This window comes from Brassica napus, chromosome C8 (genome assembly GCF_020379485.1).
Source record: "Brassica napus cultivar Da-Ae chromosome C8, Da-Ae, whole genome shotgun sequence".
Lineage (NCBI taxonomy): Eukaryota > Viridiplantae > Streptophyta > Magnoliopsida > Brassicales > Brassicaceae > Brassica > Brassica napus.
In genome coordinates this window covers 1,881,229-1,900,745 of record NC_063451.1, presented here as the reverse complement: position 1 = coordinate 1,900,745, position 19,517 = coordinate 1,881,229, and the positions used below count along the sequence as shown (strand labels likewise).

At 41.9% G+C, this 19,517-nt stretch overlaps 7 protein-coding genes across 10 annotated transcripts; 2 read left to right on the top strand and 5 right to left on the bottom strand.

Annotated features, from left to right (window-relative positions):
* Positions 1-133: 133 nt before the first annotated feature.
* LOC106365707 (ervatamin-B-like) lies at positions 134-3,003 on the bottom strand. The gene is made up of 2 exons (XM_022707495.2): positions 1,109-3,003; positions 134-857 (listed from the first exon to the last, which is right to left on the bottom strand). Exons 1-2 carry the CDS (start codon positions 1,680-1,682, stop codon positions 271-273), a joined length of 1,161 nt encoding a protein of 386 aa, XP_022563216.2. The 5' UTR covers positions 1,683-3,003; the 3' UTR covers positions 134-270.
* Positions 1,787-3,906, top strand: LOC106365713 (phospholipase A1-IIalpha). Its single transcript, XM_013805189.3, has 3 exons — positions 1,787-2,022; positions 2,093-2,450; positions 3,002-3,906. Exons 1-3 carry the CDS (start codon positions 1,787-1,789, stop codon positions 3,632-3,634), a joined length of 1,227 nt encoding a protein of 408 aa, XP_013660643.1. The 3' UTR covers positions 3,635-3,906.
* LOC106365710 (uncharacterized protein HI_0077) lies at positions 3,776-5,959 on the bottom strand. The gene is made up of 7 exons (XM_013805186.3): positions 5,523-5,959; positions 5,137-5,378; positions 4,971-5,067; positions 4,461-4,644; positions 4,291-4,372; positions 4,088-4,160; positions 3,776-4,021 (listed from the first exon to the last, which is right to left on the bottom strand). The coding sequence occupies exons 1-7, from the start codon at positions 5,913-5,915 to the stop codon at positions 3,947-3,949; spliced, it is 1,146 nt and encodes a 381-aa protein (XP_013660640.1). The 5' UTR covers positions 5,916-5,959; the 3' UTR covers positions 3,776-3,946.
* A 207-nt stretch (positions 5,960-6,166) lies between these two features.
* LOC111197762 (transcription factor GTE4) lies at positions 6,167-9,942 on the bottom strand. 3 transcript variants are annotated; one of them, XR_007327405.1, is made up of 6 exons: positions 9,793-9,942; positions 7,336-9,704; positions 7,216-7,264; positions 7,028-7,138; positions 6,844-6,933; positions 6,167-6,587 (listed from the first exon to the last, which is right to left on the bottom strand). XR_007327405.1 is itself a non-coding variant. In XM_022707494.2 (6 exons), the coding sequence occupies exons 2-5, from the start codon at positions 9,391-9,393 to the stop codon at positions 6,896-6,898; spliced, it is 2,256 nt and encodes a 751-aa protein (XP_022563215.2). In that variant the 5' UTR covers positions 9,394-9,474; positions 9,793-9,938; the 3' UTR covers positions 6,167-6,587; positions 6,849-6,895. The 3 variants fall into 3 exon arrangements, 1 of the variants encoding a protein (XP_022563215.2); XM_022707494.2 differs by having other exon boundaries at positions 6,849-6,933; positions 7,336-9,474; positions 9,793-9,938; XR_002660371.2 differs by having other exon boundaries at positions 7,336-9,886.
* Positions 9,943-10,436: 494 nt separating this feature from the next.
* On the bottom strand, positions 10,437-15,021 carry LOC106365705 (110 kDa U5 small nuclear ribonucleoprotein component CLO-like). The gene is made up of 11 exons (XM_048765611.1): positions 14,866-15,021; positions 13,764-14,518; positions 13,619-13,687; positions 12,316-13,509; positions 12,132-12,230; positions 11,858-12,016; positions 11,628-11,713; positions 11,345-11,543; positions 11,146-11,256; positions 10,849-11,055; positions 10,437-10,761 (listed from the first exon to the last, which is right to left on the bottom strand). The coding sequence occupies exons 2-11, from the start codon at positions 14,502-14,504 to the stop codon at positions 10,663-10,665; spliced, it is 2,964 nt and encodes a 987-aa protein (XP_048621568.1). The 5' UTR covers positions 14,505-14,518; positions 14,866-15,021; the 3' UTR covers positions 10,437-10,662.
* Positions 15,022-15,156: 135 nt separating this feature from the next.
* Positions 15,157-17,031, bottom strand: LOC106365703 (TOM1-like protein 2). The gene is made up of 4 exons (XM_013805178.3): positions 16,852-17,031; positions 16,191-16,693; positions 15,834-16,124; positions 15,157-15,747 (listed from the first exon to the last, which is right to left on the bottom strand). The coding sequence occupies exons 1-4, from the start codon at positions 17,006-17,008 to the stop codon at positions 15,385-15,387; spliced, it is 1,314 nt and encodes a 437-aa protein (XP_013660632.1). The 5' UTR covers positions 17,009-17,031; the 3' UTR covers positions 15,157-15,384.
* Positions 17,032-17,051: 20 nt separating this feature from the next.
* On the top strand, positions 17,052-18,875 carry BNAC08G01690D. Of its 2 annotated transcripts, none has more exons than XM_013805179.3 (5): positions 17,052-17,291; positions 17,441-17,613; positions 18,100-18,307; positions 18,417-18,523; positions 18,609-18,875. In XM_013805179.3, exons 1-5 carry the CDS (start codon positions 17,220-17,222, stop codon positions 18,688-18,690), a joined length of 642 nt encoding a protein of 213 aa, XP_013660633.1. In that variant the 5' UTR covers positions 17,052-17,219; the 3' UTR covers positions 18,691-18,875. The 2 variants fall into 2 exon arrangements, with proteins under 2 accessions (XP_013660633.1, XP_048621569.1); XM_048765612.1 differs by having other exon boundaries at positions 17,108-17,346.
* The last annotated feature ends 642 nt before the right edge of the window (positions 18,876-19,517 follow it).

The following is a 19,517-nucleotide window of genomic DNA, read 5'->3' as shown; positions in this document are numbered from 1 at the left end:
AATGTCAAACCTATTGTTAAAAGAATCAGCTTCTCAAACATGATGCTTGTAGGAGAAAGTATCAATGAATTTTTCAAGTGAATCTTATGTGCTTAACACATGTTTCTATTATAATCTCATTTTTATCTTTGGAATCATGTTAGCAGTACCTTGGTTCTCAAGTATCTCTATGTACTTTATTCGCACAGTCAAAATTATTTTAATCTGCGCTATTGCATATTGTCATACATAGGGGAAAAGGCTCTATAAAGCTTCTAGAGATTCTTGGAATCACTTCGTGGGATAGCTTGCAAGCATAGCAATACCACACTTACCCGTCTCTTCACTATAACCACGTTCCATCTTTACATACCCCTGTTCACCCCAACCAGTTCCCCACGAATTCTTTACAATCCAGTACTTTTGACCATCTTCTTCTCCATATCCAACAACAGTCACTCCATGGTTAAGATGGTTTCCACAGAAGCCTGTGAATACACCAGAAGAGTAGAGCTGAAAGATAAAACCACCAGCATCTATTCCTACTGATACTGGCTGTTGAGCAGTAGCTGCTTGTAAACTCGCCTCGTTCTGTTCCACCTTTGTGTATCCTTGTACTGTAACCACCTTGTTTTGGGACTTCTCTTGGTCACATGAACCCTGTATGGCTGTGTATGGATAGTCAGCCTCGGTGACTAGTCCACCATTGGCTATGAGATATTCATATGCTGTTGTCATTAATCCACCGCTACATCCTTTGTTAAAAGCGCCGACGTCACAGTCTATGAGTTGTTGTTCTGAGAGAGATACTAAGTTCCCTGTCTTTATCTTGTTGATGCCTTCAATAGCTGCCACTGCAGTGAACGCCCAGCAACCTCCTGCACAAGAATAAAAGAAACAACACAATCATGTATTTATCTTTATTTTTTTTATTTTTTATTTGAATACCAAAAGGTTCGGTAATCCCCAGACCCGAAACCACAACATGTAATATTAGTTTCGTTTCAATAGTCACTCGAACTGGGGATCTCTGACACAATGGCCAAGAGTCTTTTCCAGTTAAACTAATGACCTCTGGTCATGTCTTTATCTTAAGGATGAACTGTGTAAGAGAATATAGATTTCATACCGCATTTTCCTTGGTTTCTAATAGGAGTCACTGCACCTTCTTTCCTCCAGTCCACAGAGGCTGGCACATTGCCTAGTGCGTCACAAACCGGCCTTTGGTCTCTGTCTAGCATCAAGGAAGACGTGTTCAAACCGAGAAAATGAGCCTTAAACTCAGCATTGGTCATGTCTGCGAATCTGTTGTCTGTTAACTTAAACGGCAAGTGGAGGGAGTTGATGTAGTCTATCAGCTGGAGATTAGACTGGTATATCCCAAACCGTAGCATCCACTCCTCCTTTCCTCCATATAAGATGCTATGGGTTTGAAGCCACTTCTTGAACCGTTCCCTCAAGGTTTTGCTTGGGTCGTACACAAAGGAGTCCCCAGTACATAGCCTTGAAGCTATCAGGATAGAGCAGATAAAAATGACGAGGGTCAGGTTAGTTTTTCTAAGTGCATTCAGCATTTTTTTGTTTGTTTTGGGAAATGAGTTTGGTTTCTTGGTAATATAAGCTTCAGTGTCGTGGCTGCTCTCTTGGTCACAGGTTTTGCATTTTGTTACAGTTCTAATGAAACAAGTTTCCTTCTGTCTCATCCCTAACAATGTAACATGCCTACACTTAACAAACACTTATCTGTCCAAAAAAAAAAAAAAAAGCTAGAACAAGGAAAGGTTTGTGAAAAATACTAAGGCAAAACATGTTGGAAGACATACCAAAGAGATGGAAAGTGCTAAGTGGCCAAAACAAATGGAAAGGCCTGCTTGATCCACTTGACTCAGACCTACGTCGCTACCTCATTCACTATGGCGAGATGGCTCAGGTTGGTTATGACGCCTTTAACTGGGACCGTAAGTCCGAATACTGCGGTGACTGTTATTACTCCAAGAGTCAAATCCATGCTCGAACCGGCTACCTTAAAGCCAACCCTATCAGGTACTTTCCCACAAATAACGTTTCATCTTTGTGTAGACGATGTAAAGGCAAACTATGGTTGATTCTTCAGGTACAATGTGACCAAGTACATCTATGCAACAGCTTCTATAAAGATGCCACTTTGTTTCATCGTCAAGTCTTTGTCAAAGAAAGCCTCGCGCGTGCAGACTAACTGGATGGGTTACATTGCGGTCGCTACAGACGAGGGGAAGGCGATGCTAGGGAGGAGAGACATTGTTGTAGCTTGGAGAGGAACTCTTCAGCCGTATGAATGGGCTAACGACTTCGATTTTCCTCTTGAGTCAGGTGTTAAAGTTTTCCCTGTAAGCGACCGCAAACACGTGCCTCGTATTGGAAGTGGCTGGCTTGATGTTTATACAGCTTCGGATGCTAAGTCTCCTTATGACACGACTAGCGCACGTGAACAGGTCTTCCTTCACCTTACCCTTTTATCATTTGCATTCTGTTCAGGTCTAAAGACCTTTCCAAGCCCTACCAGCCAGGGGAAAACACATTGCTAATGGTAGGCCTGCGGGTATAAACCGACCCAAACTTGCCGAACCGACCCGAAAAGTTCGATTTTCGGTTTGCAAGTTTGGCAACTAAAAATATTCGGTTTTCGGTTTGGTTCGGCAATCGGTTAGTTCGGTAAAAAAATTTCAAACAGTACCAATCTTGACCAAAATTCCGAACCGAAATAACCAAAATCCGAGAAAAATAGCCGAAATAACCGAAATTAACCAAAAAAATTCGAGTTTTATTCAATTTAAACCGAAAATTAACCGAACTAATGGCCAAACCAAAAAAAATATTGTTGAAACTGAACTAACCAAAAACCGATCCAAACAATTTTTTTCGACCGACCCGAACTAACGAATTCCGAACTAACCGAATTCCGGACTAACCGCATTCCGAACTAACCGAATAACCCGACCCCGCAGCCCTGGCTAATGGCTTTGTGTCTTGGTTTCGGTTTCAGGTACAAGCAGAGCTAAAGAGACTGCTAGAAGTCTACAAGAACGAAGAAGTAAGCATCACTTTCACAGGCCACAGCTTGGGCGGAGTGATGTCAACACTAGCAGCTGCAGATCTCGTCCACAGCAGTCAAAACAAGATTCACACAGGTATTCAAAGCAAACAAGTCCCCATCACAGTTTTCGCATTCGGGTGCCCTCGAATAGGAGACCAAGACTTCAAGAAAGTAGTCAGCTCGCACAAACAACTAAACATCCTAAGAATAGTAAACGTTCCCGACGTGGCACCAAACTATCCGCTCTTCATGTATGCAGAGGTAGGCGAGGTGCTGCAGATCAACACGCTGAACTCGACTTACCTGAAACGGTCTCTGAACTGGAGGAACTACCATAACCTGGAGATATACCTGCACGGGATAGCGGGGATGCAGGACAAGTCCGGGGTGTTTAAGCTGGAGATTGGTCGGGATGTTTCGTTGGTTAATAAAGGGTTGGATGCTCTGAAGGATAAGTACTTAGTGCCGAGTGTCTGGAGGTGTCTTGCGAATAGAGGGATGGTTCAGATGGATGATGGGACGTGGAAGCTGGATGTCCACAGGTATGAAGATGATGATGATGATGGCTCCACAAATAAGTAAACGGGCTACAAGAGCTTACCTATGCAAGTTTAGTTCAAACACTTATAAAATGTTTGTACTTGTACACAAAAATTCAATTAGAAGAACAAAAAATTCTAAGGGCCATATCTCAGACAAGTGCGTTATTGGTGTACTTGGACGAAGCACAACTTGAATATTTTATTGAAGATAATAACAATGTATCTTGGATCTTAACAAGACCATAACATAAATAGGTTCCCTGGATCAACTCTAATGCATCTCCACTATTATAGTTACCCACAAGCAACAAAGCCAATAAAGCACTAATCTCTACTTCCAGAGCCCAATAAGTTACGCCCTGGATGGTCTTTCGAGACTTGAGTTCTCACTCTCCATTGAGATTATGTGAGTGAGCCTGTCGTACACCTGTCATGATAAAACTTCGATGTAAGATAAAAACTTCACCAAGAACATGAACAAAAATGAACATACCGCAGAAAGTTGCTCCTTGTCACCCTGTTTGTTGCTGCCTTCATCAACTTCGGTGCCACATGAGGGATCATACCTAAAGATACATGAAATAATCTAATGTATTACGCTAAACTGAAATGTTCCTTAGTGCAACCATATAGAAAAAGGCAGTTGGATGAGCTAGTTTTTATTAAAAAAAGTCTTGCTGGGATGAGTTTCTTTACCAATCTCGCGGAATGCCAGCTATCTCCCGAGCTGAATGGTTAAAAGGTCCTCTTAACTCAGCACCATACTCTTTGATCAAATCTGCACAGCACATGGGGTGGAAAGATACTCATGACGATTGTATAAAATGAGCAAGTAAGCATGTAAGAGAAGAGTTGTATGTCTGTACCTTTAAAAGTAGGGCAAGGAGCACGGTTCATCTTTTGACAAACAGAGAGAAACCAGTCTACACCAACAGCTACATGTGCAATTTCCTCCTCAGCAATCTTAGCCACAATATTCGAAGTCCTGTGATCTCCAAATCCCATCAGCCTTTTGACCAACCTAGGTCCAGCATCAAGCCCTCTAGCCTCCTGTAATGCTAAACTAGCATGAGTTTAATGCTAATATTATTCAGCTAAAACGAAATGCATTCAAAGCTTCCTTAATCTTGTACCTCCTCCGTTTCATATTATAAATAGTTTTAACCAAAAAAAAAAATTTGTTTCACAATATAAGTAGTTTTAACATTTCAATGCAATTTTTTTGTATTTATTGAATATTGTGTAGATTTTTTTATAATTGGTTGAAGTTATATATTAAATGATATTTTTTAACAAATAATCACTTTCTTAATATTAGTGCTTTTAGCCAAAACTAGAGTATAAAACGGTGTAAACTTTGAATGAGAATCACTTACCTGAACAAGAGGGATAACAGCTAACCGAGCAGCGACATTCTTAGATGTGTTCTCGCATTCCCTCATCAGCAAATTATTAGCCGGAATATCTCCATACCTTCAGACAAGAAGACGACTTTAAAAAAGGTGTTGTCTTGAAACAAAGTTTGAAACTTTATGACTTAACTTGAAACCAAGCTCAGCGAGTCTCTGAGAACACCACATGAAGTGCCGACTCTCATCATCAGCAACATGAGCGAAGTCATCGAAGAACCTGCGTCCCAAAACGTCGAAGAAAGGGGAGAAGCGAGCGACAGTGTCCCACGCCAAGTCAATAGCGTTGAGCTCGATGTGAGCGAGGTTGTGAAGCATATAGGCGTTGAGAGGAAGGTCAGAGTCTTTCGGACTTGGGACTTCGTTGGTCGGAACCTGCAATAATAATAAAAAAAAAAAACTAATTAAAATTGGCTGATTAAAACTATAAAAATCCAAACTTTGAGAGTGAAGCAAAAAAAGGAATTTAATTTTCCGACAAAACTATCAAAGAAAGAGACAAGAAGTTGAGGAACAGACGAGGAGTGGTTTGGGAGGGCGAGCGGGAGAAGAAGGGAGGTTGGAGATGGAGCCAACGGGGAGATTGTTGTCACGGCGCCAACGGGAGAAAGCTAAGTGTGAGATGTGGGATTTGGAGAGAGGGTCGGGGGTTGAGAGGACGAGAGCTCCGAGGTCGGCGAGGGAAGGGGCTGCGGAGACTAGGCCGTGGGAGGTGGATGAGGTGGAGTTAGAGGAAGGGAGGAGAGGGCCGTTGGGACCCCAGAGACGGAGGTCGTTGATGGGGCTGTTTCTCCAGGTGTCGAGACCAGACCAGAGTTTGTGTTGCTGTGTCGGGGAAAAAGAGAGAACAGTGAGAGAACGAGACAGAGAATTGGTCGGAAAGGGACGGAGATGACTCAACATTCTAACCATTTCCTTCCCTGATGGTTCACCACCACTCCACTCTTAAATCTTGTTAAATATTGCAATAAACTCCGTAAACTATTACTTTTTTACAAAAAGAACCCTAACAGTTCATGTATTTGATGATTAAAGAATCGTAGATAAAACTCTCAAAAGCCCAACACAAATGATGCTGTAGATGTGTTAGATCGAATCAGAAAGATAGAAGAATGAGGGAATGTGCTTTTAGTGGAAGCAAAGCAGAAAACAAAGCTACAAAGTGGTCACAAAATTCAAAAACCTTACAATACACACAAGTCATCAAGAATCCATAATCTGTTGTGATGCTTTTTTTTGCTGATTCAAAAGCCCTAAACTAAAAAGCATGAAACAGTCAACCAACTAAAGCCGCCAAAGACCAGAGGCAGAGAGATATACAAAAGTGCGGAGACAAACCAAACCAACCCTACCGTTACATCTAAAACGTAGATAGCCACCGCTACAGAATCCTACCCATTCTAAAAGCGAAATAAATAAATTAAGAATAGATTTTTCTTTTTACTAACAGTCATATGTATATAATACAGTCTTTCCTTCCATCACCCCAAACCACTCCAATATTACCGCCTCAAGCCAGTACGTCACATCATCCTTAACCTCCCTAATGCTCTTCTAGCTCTACCTTCCATCTTTTTAAACTCCCTGTTTCACCACACAGCATCAAGGCTCTTGTTATAATCAGGCACAATAAATCCAAAAACCCACTAACTACCCGGAATATGTACCAGATGTGAACAAGACCAATCACATAAAAATATTACAACCATGCCAAAACAGAGACATGTAAGATGCCCGTTTAAAAGGATTGCATTAACACACGTGCTATTTAGTAAACAGTCAACAAAAGCTTCTTATTAACAGATTAACAATGGATGATAGAGATAGATCTTTGAATGACCTTACATATTTTTCACCACCAAGCCCTCTTGTATAGTAATCTCTAGGTCTGATCATGATCCAGATGACGAAGAGCTATCGCTGTCCGAATCTGCAAACCAACCACAGAGGCCGTTTAGTAACAAAAAAATCAGAACAGCACCAAGGCAATTCATTAGTTGGGTAACTAAAAGAAAAGTTTGTACCACTAGAAGAGCTGGAACTACTGGAAGAGCTGCTTGAACTACTTGATCTGCTCGTCTCATTGTTTTGTTTGTCCACTTGAGAAGGTACTTGTGTAGGGAGCGTCTTTTTAGCTGATGAAAAAACAGAAGCAATTATAATCCCAAAGTAGTTCACACCATACAGAGGGAAGTGGAACTAACAAAATTACCTGTGTTGCCACCCTCCCTAGAAAACTCATGTGCCACCGGTGCAGGAGCCTGTAATAAAGGAAAATATATATGAAGCTGAACATACAAATTAATTAAAGTACAAAAAAGAATACAAGTACCATCTGTTTCTGGCTATTTCTCTCAGCTTCTGCTTTAGCTTGAATGGCTAGCTCAGCTCTTCTCTTCTTCTTGCTCAATCCCTTTTTGTAGTTGGTTACAAATCTGTCCAGCTCCCACAGGGTCTCCGGATCAACACTATCAATATCGACTTCAATCTCTTCATCCCGTAGCTTCACAGCAGTGTTCCTTTTGTTAACAATCTGCACAATCGCATCTAGTTTCTCTGGAGGCAGATTCTGCAACTGGCCACTAAGCTTCTGCTTCTCTTCATACGTCATATCTCTTTTATTCGGTTCGTTCGCCTTTGGCTTCTTCAGAGCAGGGGTCCTTGCACTGGTCGGTGTTCTGCCAGGCGTTGTTGTTGGTTTTGGGTGCTGCAAGTCAGAAGGGAGACCACTCCAGTCCATTGTATTACTCACACTGATGGGCGGCGGCGGCATTGTAGGACCCAATCTAGACCTCATTGTAGAAGCTGGAAGATTCATCTCATAACCAGCGGCAAATCTCAGCTGACGATTATAATCTGCCTCTATCACAGCCCACCTCTCCTCAAACATCTGTAACAGCACTTCCGCCATTATATGGACATCTTGTCCTGGTGGGTTGTATGTCATGGCATTGTGGAAAGTAAGCCTAACATCCTCTGCAAACTCTCTTGGCGACTTGTACAGATTATTTGCCAACGCAGACTTGACCGTTCCCAAATCCATAGGGTGTTCGATAATGGCGAAGTAATCATGCAAACCAAGACCCTTCACATCTACAGGAGCATTGAACACCCAACCATGTTTATGCTTCATCAGCCTCTCTAGTAGAGCACTGCAATTCTTGAAAACTTTAGAGCCTGCACTAAAACCATGCCCAGCCTCCCCTCCGTGCTTCTTTGCGCTTGATTTTGATTTCTTGTTACTCTCTGCGGGTGGCAGCTTGTCACCAAGTAAAAACTCCGAAGTTCTATAAAACTGATTTGCCTTGGGTGTTCTCTTCTCTTTCTCCACATGCTCATTGACTCCTTGAGTATTCTCCAACACTGATATACTTAGTTGATTTAAATGCCTTGGTGTTCTAATGACCTCACGCGGAAGTCCACCAGATGCCAACCCTGGAAGGATCCTTCCTCCTCCGTTATTAATATCAGTGCTAGCCAAAAGGCGAGAGTCGTTATACGCACCAATCTCCCCCTCTTTGTCCTCTATCTTCTTTACCAGATCTCTGACCACGTTAAGCTGGTCTTCAAGCTTTTTCCTGATCTCCTCTTTCTCTTGCTTTGACTTGGAGGGTACATGCATCTTTATGCGTCCATCTACGTCCTTCTCCATTGGCATGCTTTCGGTAGCAGTAGCGTGGATGCTCTGAGCAGAATCAGATGTAACCCCTGCTGGCTGCTGGGCATCAGGGGCATCTCTTTGAGATTCTTTTATTAGGTTATCTGCATCTACCACGTGGACATCTTCATCAGAAGACACTTCAATGGGATTCTTGTCAACAACAACAGTATTGGCATCTCCCGCGGATATGGTCTGAGAAGGTGCTTCAATAGCCTTCTTGTCAACAATCATGGCAGTAACATCTTCTTGAGCAAGGCTTTCCTTGATAGAGTTCTCATAAACAACCACTGTATTGACATCATCTTGACCTGTATTGCTTTGAGAAGGTACTTCCACAGACTTGTCTCCTGTAACAGTGTTCACATCTTCTTGACCCAAAGGATCAGAGACAGGTTGAATAACGTTCTTATCAGTAGGGGCCAAACTAGCATCATCCTGAGGTTCTGCTTGAGTCAATGCTTCCACAAGAGGCTTGTCAATCACCTTCTCAGAAGGTGCTTCAGTAGCTACACTGGACACAGGACTCTTCTGAGACTCTTGAGCTAGAGTTTGAGGAGGACTCTGACGATTGTTTTCTGAATCCCCCTCTGGTTTCTCGCGGCTATCACCGTCAAAGGCGAAGAACGGAGACAGTTTCCTCTGACCTTTACCTTTTCTCGTATAAACTTTAATCTTTTGCTTCTCTCTCGCCCCATCGGTTCCTTCTCCGTTAACAGGCTCTGAAGCCATACATATGCTTTCAAAAACCCTAATTTCACGCCTTGATTGTCCTCGATTGAATCCTCCTTCCCTCACTTCCCTGGTTTTATTCTGACAGATACAGCTCAAATTAGAAACCCTAATTTTCAGAAGACAGCTTCGTTCGATTCGGAGAGTGAGCAAAGCAAAAGGCCCCACGAAATTAGGGGTTTTTGCGTCAGAGAGGAGAATCTGACGCAACGAGTGGATAGAATCTCTGAGAAATTTGGAGGTTTTTTTTTTACGAGAACTGAGTCAATTAGGTCATTGGAATCTCTCTGAGCTTCGAGATCGACACAAACCTTGAGGAGAAGGAGAAGGGCTGAGGTGAGAAACGAAAGCAGAGGGGAAGGTATGCAAGAGGAATATTGAAATCGGAGGAAGCTTTACCTGCGAGTTTGGGAGAGAGAAGGCGCCGCCGAGAGAGAGAGAGAGGGAGAGAGAGGAAGAACAACAACCCGCGTTTGAGTTTGCTTTTTCTTACCCGACCCGGAGCTTTTTAGGTTTGGTCCGAAAACAAATCATCTTTTTTCCTATATATTTTTTGAAAGTAAGCTTTAGCTAAATTATATATCAAATTTTTGATATGTCAATTAACGTTAAATATTTATGAAATCATTAAATATAGTGTACGTAAAAAAGAAAATGAGCACTCTTTTTGGGGTTCAATTATATTCGATTTTCTAATTTATAGTTAAGGTAATGTGTTATCCAGTGTAAAAAAGAAGAAGAAAAAATTATAGTTAAGGTTTAAATTCAACTTTTATGTAATTGTCATTGTTAAATATTAACACACATCTTAATTTTTTAATATTAGCACCTTTTAATCAAACTTTAAAAGTGTATTTGTAACAATTTTTTTATTAGCAAGAAAAAAACATTATTTATATTTTCTCAAAAAAGATCCTGCGGATCACGTGCACATACTAATGTGACATTAGTACTAATGTGACATTAGTAATGTGCCACCTGTAGTGTCATGACTCATGATATTAACTTGCTTTCAAATATTGCGTCACCAGTACGATGGAAAATTAGCTACTCACGTGAAACTTCTACGCACGAATAACATGTCCATTGACAAAGTTAACTGATAAACGACATTACAAGAGAAACTCCTATGTAGCAGGTAAAACAAGTACTAGACGAATTTGGATTTGGTTATTTCTTGTGTTCTCCTTTCACACACATAAAAGAGAGAGTCGAAGATACTACTAGTCCTTCATATAAGCCAACGATTTTAGATAACAAGAGACGATCTCACATCATCTGCAGATGCAGATCACCCGTCTGCTGCGCTAGCTCCACCATCATTGCCTCGTCGAAGAACTTGTTCCCGCTCACGTCCTCGCTCATTCCCTACAAAACCAAACACCATATAGATGATCGTTAGAGATTTAAAACTGATGAAGCATATTATTACTTTGAATGATCTGGAGCAAATACCTTTCTACGGCGGGTCTTAACCATGAACTCGCGAGCTAGGTGCTGGATGGGGGCTGGCTCAAGTGGGCGCAATAGGATGGATTTGTCGAGAGGATCTCCTGGAACTATGGCCCAGTGGTCAAAGACTGATACGCAGAAGGCTTGTCCCTGTGTGTGGTATCTGAGATCCGTCTCAAACCCGAATGACTCTATCACTGGCAAGAAAGCCTGAATCACCACGACAACAAGACAATCGATCAATTAATCACTCTGTTAGATGATTGAACACTTGTTAAAACATATTAAAAGCAAACCAACCTTCACGATATACGCCGGAGTACCGGGCTGAGGAACATCCGATGTCACATGACCTCGTCTTCGTGACAGAACCGTGTAGATGGCAGTTACACAGTCTATTGGTGTTTGTATCTGATATAAACACAAGTCAATTGTTACAAAAGGAAGAATGTAAAAGAGCAAAAGGTAATGCAAAGCGTCTATAAAGGGATTATCATACCTCCACATAGTAAACAGGTTCCATTAGCCTCGGAGTCGCCATGAGGAAGGAGGAGTAAGCAACACGACGTGCTGTTGGAATCATCTGACCAGATCCTCGGTGCAACGGCTCTGGTGCTATCCAGGCATCTACAATCTTGAACTTGACATTCCTGATGGGCTCATCACACAGTGGTCCTTCTCGCGCCCCCCACTGGAACCTGTAAAAACATTTAAACGAAGTAATTCAACCGCAGCCAACAAAATGGAGCCAAAGTGAAGTGTGGCAGAAGAAAGACGATTACCCTTGAACAATGGAGTCTTTCACTGCCATCATCAAGTTCTTGTCAACCTCAGTTGGGAGTGTGTCATCCAGCAAAATATTTGGACCCTGATCAGTAAGAAATCAACAGTCAAGATATGAATTAGCCAAAACACGTTATGCTTGCTAGAGCCATATCACAAAGCAACCATAAAGATAAAGAGAGCGCTCAAAATTTTCGGGATTTTAAGAAAACAAACAATGCATCGTCACCTGTTTGTCAGGGCCAAACGCCCAAATGGAACGCGCTGCAAGTAGATCCCAGTCATATTTCGTCTTGAAGAAGTCCCCAAGTTGTTTCCTGTTCCAGTCAATGCTTACGACACCATTCTCAATGTCCTCTGCGAGTCCTCTATCCAATGGCTCTGCGATCTTTGGCACGAAGCAGATATTAAATTAGTCACAGAAGTAACTGTACTTGAGCACTATACCAAACATCTCAGTCCTATACATAATGAGTAAAAGAGAAAAGGGAAGACTCTCTTACCATAGTTATTTTGTTCTTTTTGTTCGGTGTCTCAGCAAAACACTTCATCGACGAAGATTCAACCACTGTCTCACAGAAGGAGACAACCGGATCTGCGACCTACAAATTTAAGAAAGTGAAATGAATTTAAAGATCCAAACAAACAAAGCACAGTCAAAGATCAAAATTAGAAACAATTACATACCTTTACTTCGACCTCTGAATAGAGCTCCCTGAGATCCTTCATGATAGAATCCAAGTACAACTCCCCTGTGCCTAGAATAGTATGTTCACCAGACTCCTCAACTTTGGTAATAGCAAGGGGATAGCTTTTGCTAATCTTCCTAAGCCCTTCCACCATTTTAGGCAGCTCACTAGGATTCAAAGGCTCAGTAGCAGTCTTGACAACCGGAAGGGTATTAAATTGGAGAGCCCGGAATATGAAGACATCTTCGTCGTAGTTCTCATTGCAGAGGGTTGCAGTCTTCATGATGGACGCATCAACGCCTTCAATAAGAACCCACGAACCGGGAGGGGCGCTGCTTACAGGTATTCTGTACCTAGCTTGATATATCCACAGCTTGGTCACTTCTTTTACAGTCATGTCCTCTTCATCTTCAGGTGAATACCCTTCTCCTAGTACACGTACGCTTTGCCCTGTCCGAAGCGTACCGCTGTAAACTCTTCCAAATACATCAAACACGCTCGTATCTGATTTGGGGTACAGCTTTGTCACATTAACCATGAGAGGTCCAGACGGATCACATTCTACCATTGCTTCATAAATGGCAGAATCTTTGGGTCCAGTGTAGGCGTGGTCCACTTTTCTAGCTGCAGCCTCTTTGGGAGAAGGAATTTGCTTTACCAACATATCAGTGAAGCCTGATGACGAACCAAAGACTGAGCTACAGGCTAACCTAAGCAGAGGTCTGACGTTCAGCTTATATGCACTATTACTCAGGGTCACTCCTAGTTCTGCAAGGGTGGTCTCTACACTCTTCTTGTGTTCACCTATCACTTGGCTGTATATCTTGTAAAGAGGCTCCAGAATAAACTGAACAAATGCTCTTTCTCCACCACCTACTGGAGGATTTCTCTTGAACGCCCTAGTATCAGGGTGATAATACACATCTCCCCAAAGCTTAGATGCAAACTTATCCACGTCCATGTCCACCCCATGAAGCTTCGAATACAGTTTAGCAAAAGACTGCAGCGTGAAGGACCATCCGGCAGTACCACTGGCAAAGCAAACATTCCCAGCTGCAGGGTCTATGAGGGGTAAGTTCCCAGCAGTCGTCGAAGCAGCAGATATGTGGTTATTAATGACTTCAATTGTATGCCTCAGCTTGTAATAAGCATCCCTTGGAGGCAGTTTGAGCTCGGTTATGAGCCTGTCAACCTGTTGGAGAACAAAATTGACATATAACAAAGGTCCAGTAGAATGTATAGAAATATAAATCTCACAATGTATCTCAAATTTACAGATTGAAGATATCATGGAAATGTACCTTGTTGATCACAACGACAATAGGAAGATGATCTTGGATTGCATGTCTTATAGCCCTCTCAGTGTTCACCTAAAGAACGACATATCGTTAATGCAAGTAACAAATTTCAAATAAAAATAAATTTAAAAAGGAAGCAAACACTTACCATCACTCCTTCAGCAGCGTCAACAATTAGAACAGCACCATCAGAGAGTCTTAGAGAAGCAGTCATCTCATCAGAGAAATTCACATGACCCGGGGTATCTATAACATTGCACAGATACGATTTAGACCTGCTATCCTCAAGGACAAGCGACATCGGAACCGCCTTGATCGAAATGTTCCTCTCCTGCTCATCAACTCTCGTGTCTGTATACTTCATGTGCTTCTCGTTTTTAGCATTAAAAGTAGACATATGGTGCGTCTGCTCAACCAACATATCCATGAACACAGTCTTCCCATGCTGCAGATGCCCCACGAGAGCAACATTCCTCACAAGCGCCGGATTAGACATGAGGCCGACGAGAAACTGCGTCGACACGTAGGTAGTAGAATCCTTCACGCCCACCTCGAATCTGACGTCTCTGACAGGTTTGATAATCGGCATCTCGAGAGGCTGCTCGTCCTCGTCCATGACTAACGTCTCAACGTCCTCCCCGTAAACTTCCTCCGCGGTGGGATAGTACTTTTTATCCTCGGGGAGAACAATCTGGTTGTCCATCTCCACGTCGTTGATCGTGGTGATCCAGCCGTTAGAACCCCCAGGGGGATGTTCTCCATCTGATACATCCTCTTCGGGGTGCTTATCTTGAAACTCCTCGTCTTCTATTTCGTCATCACTCTCTCTGTCAGACTCGATCTCAGGTCCAATGTAGTTGCCGAACTCATCATACAAGCTATCATCCATCTTTTAATGTAAACCTGTCAACAAAAGAGTCTCATACGAAATGCGAATTCTCTAGTGAAGATGAAAAATAAACAAACACTTGAAATAAACAAAATAGCATTCTCGGATCTGGAGAAAATGCGAAGGAGTAAAGAAGATCCAATTATCAAAAACGGTTAGCACAAAGGATCCTCGCGTAGTTTACCAGGCGAAAACCTAGGCTCGAATCCACTAGAAACTTGAGCTAACTTAGACTAGAGCAAAAACCTAAGCTAGAATCAACTATAAACTTGAGCTTAACTTGGATTAGAGCTAGAATCAACCAGAAATTTCTCGAGAAGATAGCGCAAAACAAAATTAAGGAGTGAGCGAACGAACGAACCAGTTGGGAATAGAGCGAGGTGCGAAACGAGCGCAGGGAGTGAGAGGTGGAAGAAGATTGCTCGGCGATTGTGTTCGTCTGAGAGACTGAGGTTGAACGGAGCCGTCGAAGAAAGGGGGAGAGATTTTATTAGGTTTTTAATAGAAGCCTCTAGCTAAGAAAGAGGTTTTCAGAGAGTTTTTAAAATGAAAACCTCTAGCCGAGATAGAGTTTTAGCCGAGGTCTAAAGTTTTTTTTCCCTCTTCAAAAGCCTAGAAAATACACCACGTATATAAATATACATACGGTATCTAACCAAAACACCTCGTATAAATACACCAAACGTATAGTAATACATAGGGTGTGGGGTGAAGATTCACCTACGGTGTTGATGTCAATAAAAAGAAAATGATGCTAACAAAGGTTCCACAAATGTATGGTCGAAAGTACATTCCAGAAGAAACCATCAAAAGAACAAGAAACCTTCCCCCCAACGTTCTGATAATAACCATCTCGTAAGAGGACAAACATTAGACTTGCTCATTTCTCATCTTCATCACTCGATAACCCGAGTTCTATTTTCACCTGCTGCTTATCTTCTTTACCAGTCTTGTTGGAGGATCCTGGTGATTCTTGATGTTCATCCTTTTGTTTCACAAGATGTTCTTCTGCTGGTTTCGGACCACCAGCATCTTTGCTTCCTGATGATTCTTGTTCCACCATGGACGCCTTCTTCTCAGTTTCATCAGTCTTCTCGTAAATAGACAGAACGCGTTGGAGCTCATCGTTCAGATGCAGAGCCTCAAAAAGGACACTCTCGTCGTCCGTTGTGCTCTCTATGATCATTTGAATCAACGGCTGTGACTGCTTGCATTTCTCCATAAGGCTTACCGTTAGCTCGTCCTGTAACCATAACATATATTATAAACCCCATTATACAATAACAATATATTACACATAGAATATGTTTGCATGAGTGAGATTATTACCTCTGTGTGATTCGGCTTCCCATCAGTGTTCAACATGCTAGAGAGCAACTCGAGGCTGTTCCTTGTAATCTCAATCTGTTCTTTCTTATCCTTGATCGACAAGTTTCCAAAGCTATAGTCAAAACCACCACCATCGTCTCCACGAGCCTGTTCTTGATTAGGAACCGGATAGCTACCAGGTGGAGGAACTGGAACAGGCCGTTGCATAAGAGACTCCAGAGAACTTTGTCCTGCTCCTGCCATTGGATTCTCCTCGCTACGAGCGTTTAAACCATTCTCTCCCTCCAAGCTCTAAACAAACAAACCGTGATCATAAGCACATTAACAAAAAACCGTCACAAAATCAGATTCTATTACCATATAAGTCTGCTTGAAGACAGGAAGGTAAGCAAGATCTTTAGACCGTCCCCAAGCTCTAATAAGCTGAAAAGCCCTGCTTCTATTCTCAGAATCACCCTCTCCGTTCTTAACCAACCAAACCATCTCATCAAGAACTCCCTCAGAAGCAACTTCAGAGAAGATCTTGTCACAGTTCATAGCACAAGCCTCGAGAAGCTCAAGGCTCAGCCTTTGGCTCACAGGGCTTTTACCAGAGATCTTCCTCTTGATGGCCCTGACGATCTCGGTGGCGTTGAACTCCTGGTTGTTGATCTGAGCGCATATCCTCATGTTCATTCCCCAATTAGGCTCCTCGAGAGTCTCCAGAGTGGCTTCATCAACCATTTTGGATTCCAAGGTGGGAGCTTGGAGGATGTCTTTGACTTTCTCGCTCACCATTCTGCTCATCTGAGCTCCTCCTGTCTTCAGCTTCTCTCCCCATTCAGCTATCTTCAATTTGTCCATCGTTCTTGTGATTTCACCTTCACGTAGAAAAATACAAACTTTGTCTAAATTTATCGATTCCCATTCATTTTGTAAGATTCGAATAGAGATCAATCAACCAAAATTTTCAAATTCTAATCAATCAGATTTGCTGATCCTTGAACATAGATGAGAGACTGAAAGAAGAGGAGAGAACCTGAGATGTAAGTTCCTTTCGGACGATCAAAATATCTTGTCGAAAAATCTTGTCTTTTTGTCTTTGGTTCTGTAAGGTTGAATCTGTCGGATAGAGAAAGTAGCAAAGAGGGAGGAGGAGAAAGATTGTGAACACGTGGCAGGTGGAGAAAGTCCATACGGTTTTAGTTTCAGATCCTTTCGTTTCGTGACAAATGTATTAATACATGGTAGTTATCGAAACTAGACAATAGTTCCGGGGTTGATTTGATAAAATATTTTTCTTCATAAAGACTATCGGCGACGACGAAATGACAAAACCGACGCGGCAAAGGGGGTCATTTCCGATCACCAGTAGCTCTCTCTTTATCTTTTAAAGGGTTTGGAAGGATGGCGTACATCTCGAATTGGGTCAGATACATGGCTCACAAGCTGGAGTACTCTCTCACTCTCGGCCTCAAGGTTTCTCTCTCTCTCACTTGCTCTCTGTCTGTCTTGGCTTTGGCTTCAAGCTGGAGTACTCTCTCTTTCTCTCTTTGCAATATATGAATTTGGTTTTAAGATTTGATCCAATTTTGAATTTACCATCTTTGAGTTATTTAATGTGACAGAATCATACTCAAGGGAGGGTCATTGACCGGGAATTCATTAGTGTAGTCATGAAGAATCTACTCTATGGAAGAATCACCTACTTAAACTCAGTTAAAGGAGAAGGGATGGCCCCAACCATGGGATCACATGATAACACACTCCTTGTCCGTAAGCTACCTGATGTTGATACAAGGTATGTTTAAGTCCTTTTAGTTCCACTCTTACCAATTGGGTGTTTCATGTAGTCCAGGGGGTTAGTCCTTGTAAGAATACTACTTGAACACTTGTTGTTTCTTGAGACATATACCTTGGATTGTTTATGTTTCTTTTCTTTGCTTAGGAGTTTGTATACTTAGTTTCCATGAGCTAAAGTCACAGGCTTTGGATTAATTTTTTTTTTATTTAATTTTACTTTGCAAGTAGTTGTAGGAGAAAGAGAGGGGAATCAAGCATTCAGAATTGGAGATTTTGTAGTGGATGACAGAACCATTAGACAAGTGTTATCATCTTTGTCAGGAGAGCTAAGTCTCATTTTCACTGACTTTAGCTTCGATATTCTATCGGCCTACTGTGCTGAACTTAACATTTATAGCCACTGCCCAAAAGTTTAGATTTTTACTTCCTGTAAAATGTGTATTTCTACTTACTTTGACAGAGTTAGATTTTTACGCCCATCTAGATGTCTTGTTTTTTGTTTGTCTGGGTACGTTTCCGTTGGAGATGCTGTTGTCTTGAAGGACCCGAATGAGACACATAAGTATCTAGTCAGAAGACTAGCAGCTTTACAAGGATCCGAAATGGTCTCAAGTGATGAGAAGGACAAGCCTTTTGTTCTCAAAAAGGATCAGTGCTGGGTCGTTGCTGAGAACAAAGAGATGAAATCTAAGGTACAACTCCACACACTACCTTGTTGTTGCTTATCCTTGCAGTTCTGTATTACACTCTGTATAATTTGGTGTTGAATCTGTCGGCTAATGCCTAATGGGGTTTTAATAGGAAGCATACGATAGTAGATCATTTGGTCCGGTTTCACTGGCGGACATAGTAGGAAGAGCTATATATTGTATGAGGACAGCCGTGGATCATGGTCCAGTAAGTAACAGGTACCGAGAAGAAGCTACCCTCTCCTCTTCTTAGTAGATCTTTCTGTCATTTTTCTCTTACTAAGTACTATTATCTCTGTATCAGTGAATTTTCCATGCAAAAGGATTCTCCAATCCTGGCGGTAGAACTTGACGTGGATGAATTGGCTAAAGACCACAAGGCGTAGTAGTACAAACAAAGAGCCTTGTTGCAATCATTTCACCAGACTCTTTGTGTCCCTTTGTTTCCCTTCTAAACTCCAAATTTAGATGCCACTGGAGTCGATATGTTTGTGGCAAAATGTTGAGGAAAAGGGTACCTTATAGCTGCTTCCTCTATAAATAAACAAACAATTTCTTTACAGAACCCAAACCATGGTTTTAAATTGAAACAGAACAAACTGTACAATAGACTCTTTCTTAGAGAACCACATCAGTAGAAAGGGGTGGGCAACTCATGCCACGTGTTCTCATATATTCTTCATATATTGATGTAACACAAGTGGCTTTCTCGAGCCACTTGATTCATCTTAACTCCAGCCTTCTTAATCTTCCTTAAGCTTTAGTAAACTTTTAGCGAATCCTTCCCGTTTTTTCATTTCATAATCCGGATCCATTGACTTAAATAAAACTTTTGGTTGCTCCATCACTTAACCAAAAATTTGAATAACATTCTTGGTTATTCCAGCACTATTCCAGCACGCCTTAAGCGACAATGATCTTAACTCCGACTTGATCACAGCTCTGGTTCCTACCCAATCAGACTTCTAACTTACATTTGCCCATAGTGTAAGTCCGACTTGATCACTCCCAAAATCAAGTCTCTCTTTCCATCTTTCATTCAGACATCAATGATGACATCCTCCACTTGCCCTTTAAGTTAACAGACAGATTTGCGGACATGACTAATGCTGAGTTTAAGGCATGTTCTATTGGGTTGAACACGTCTTCCTTGAGGTTTAATAGGGACGAAAGGCCGGTTTGTGACGCGAGTTACAGCGTGACATGGACCTCT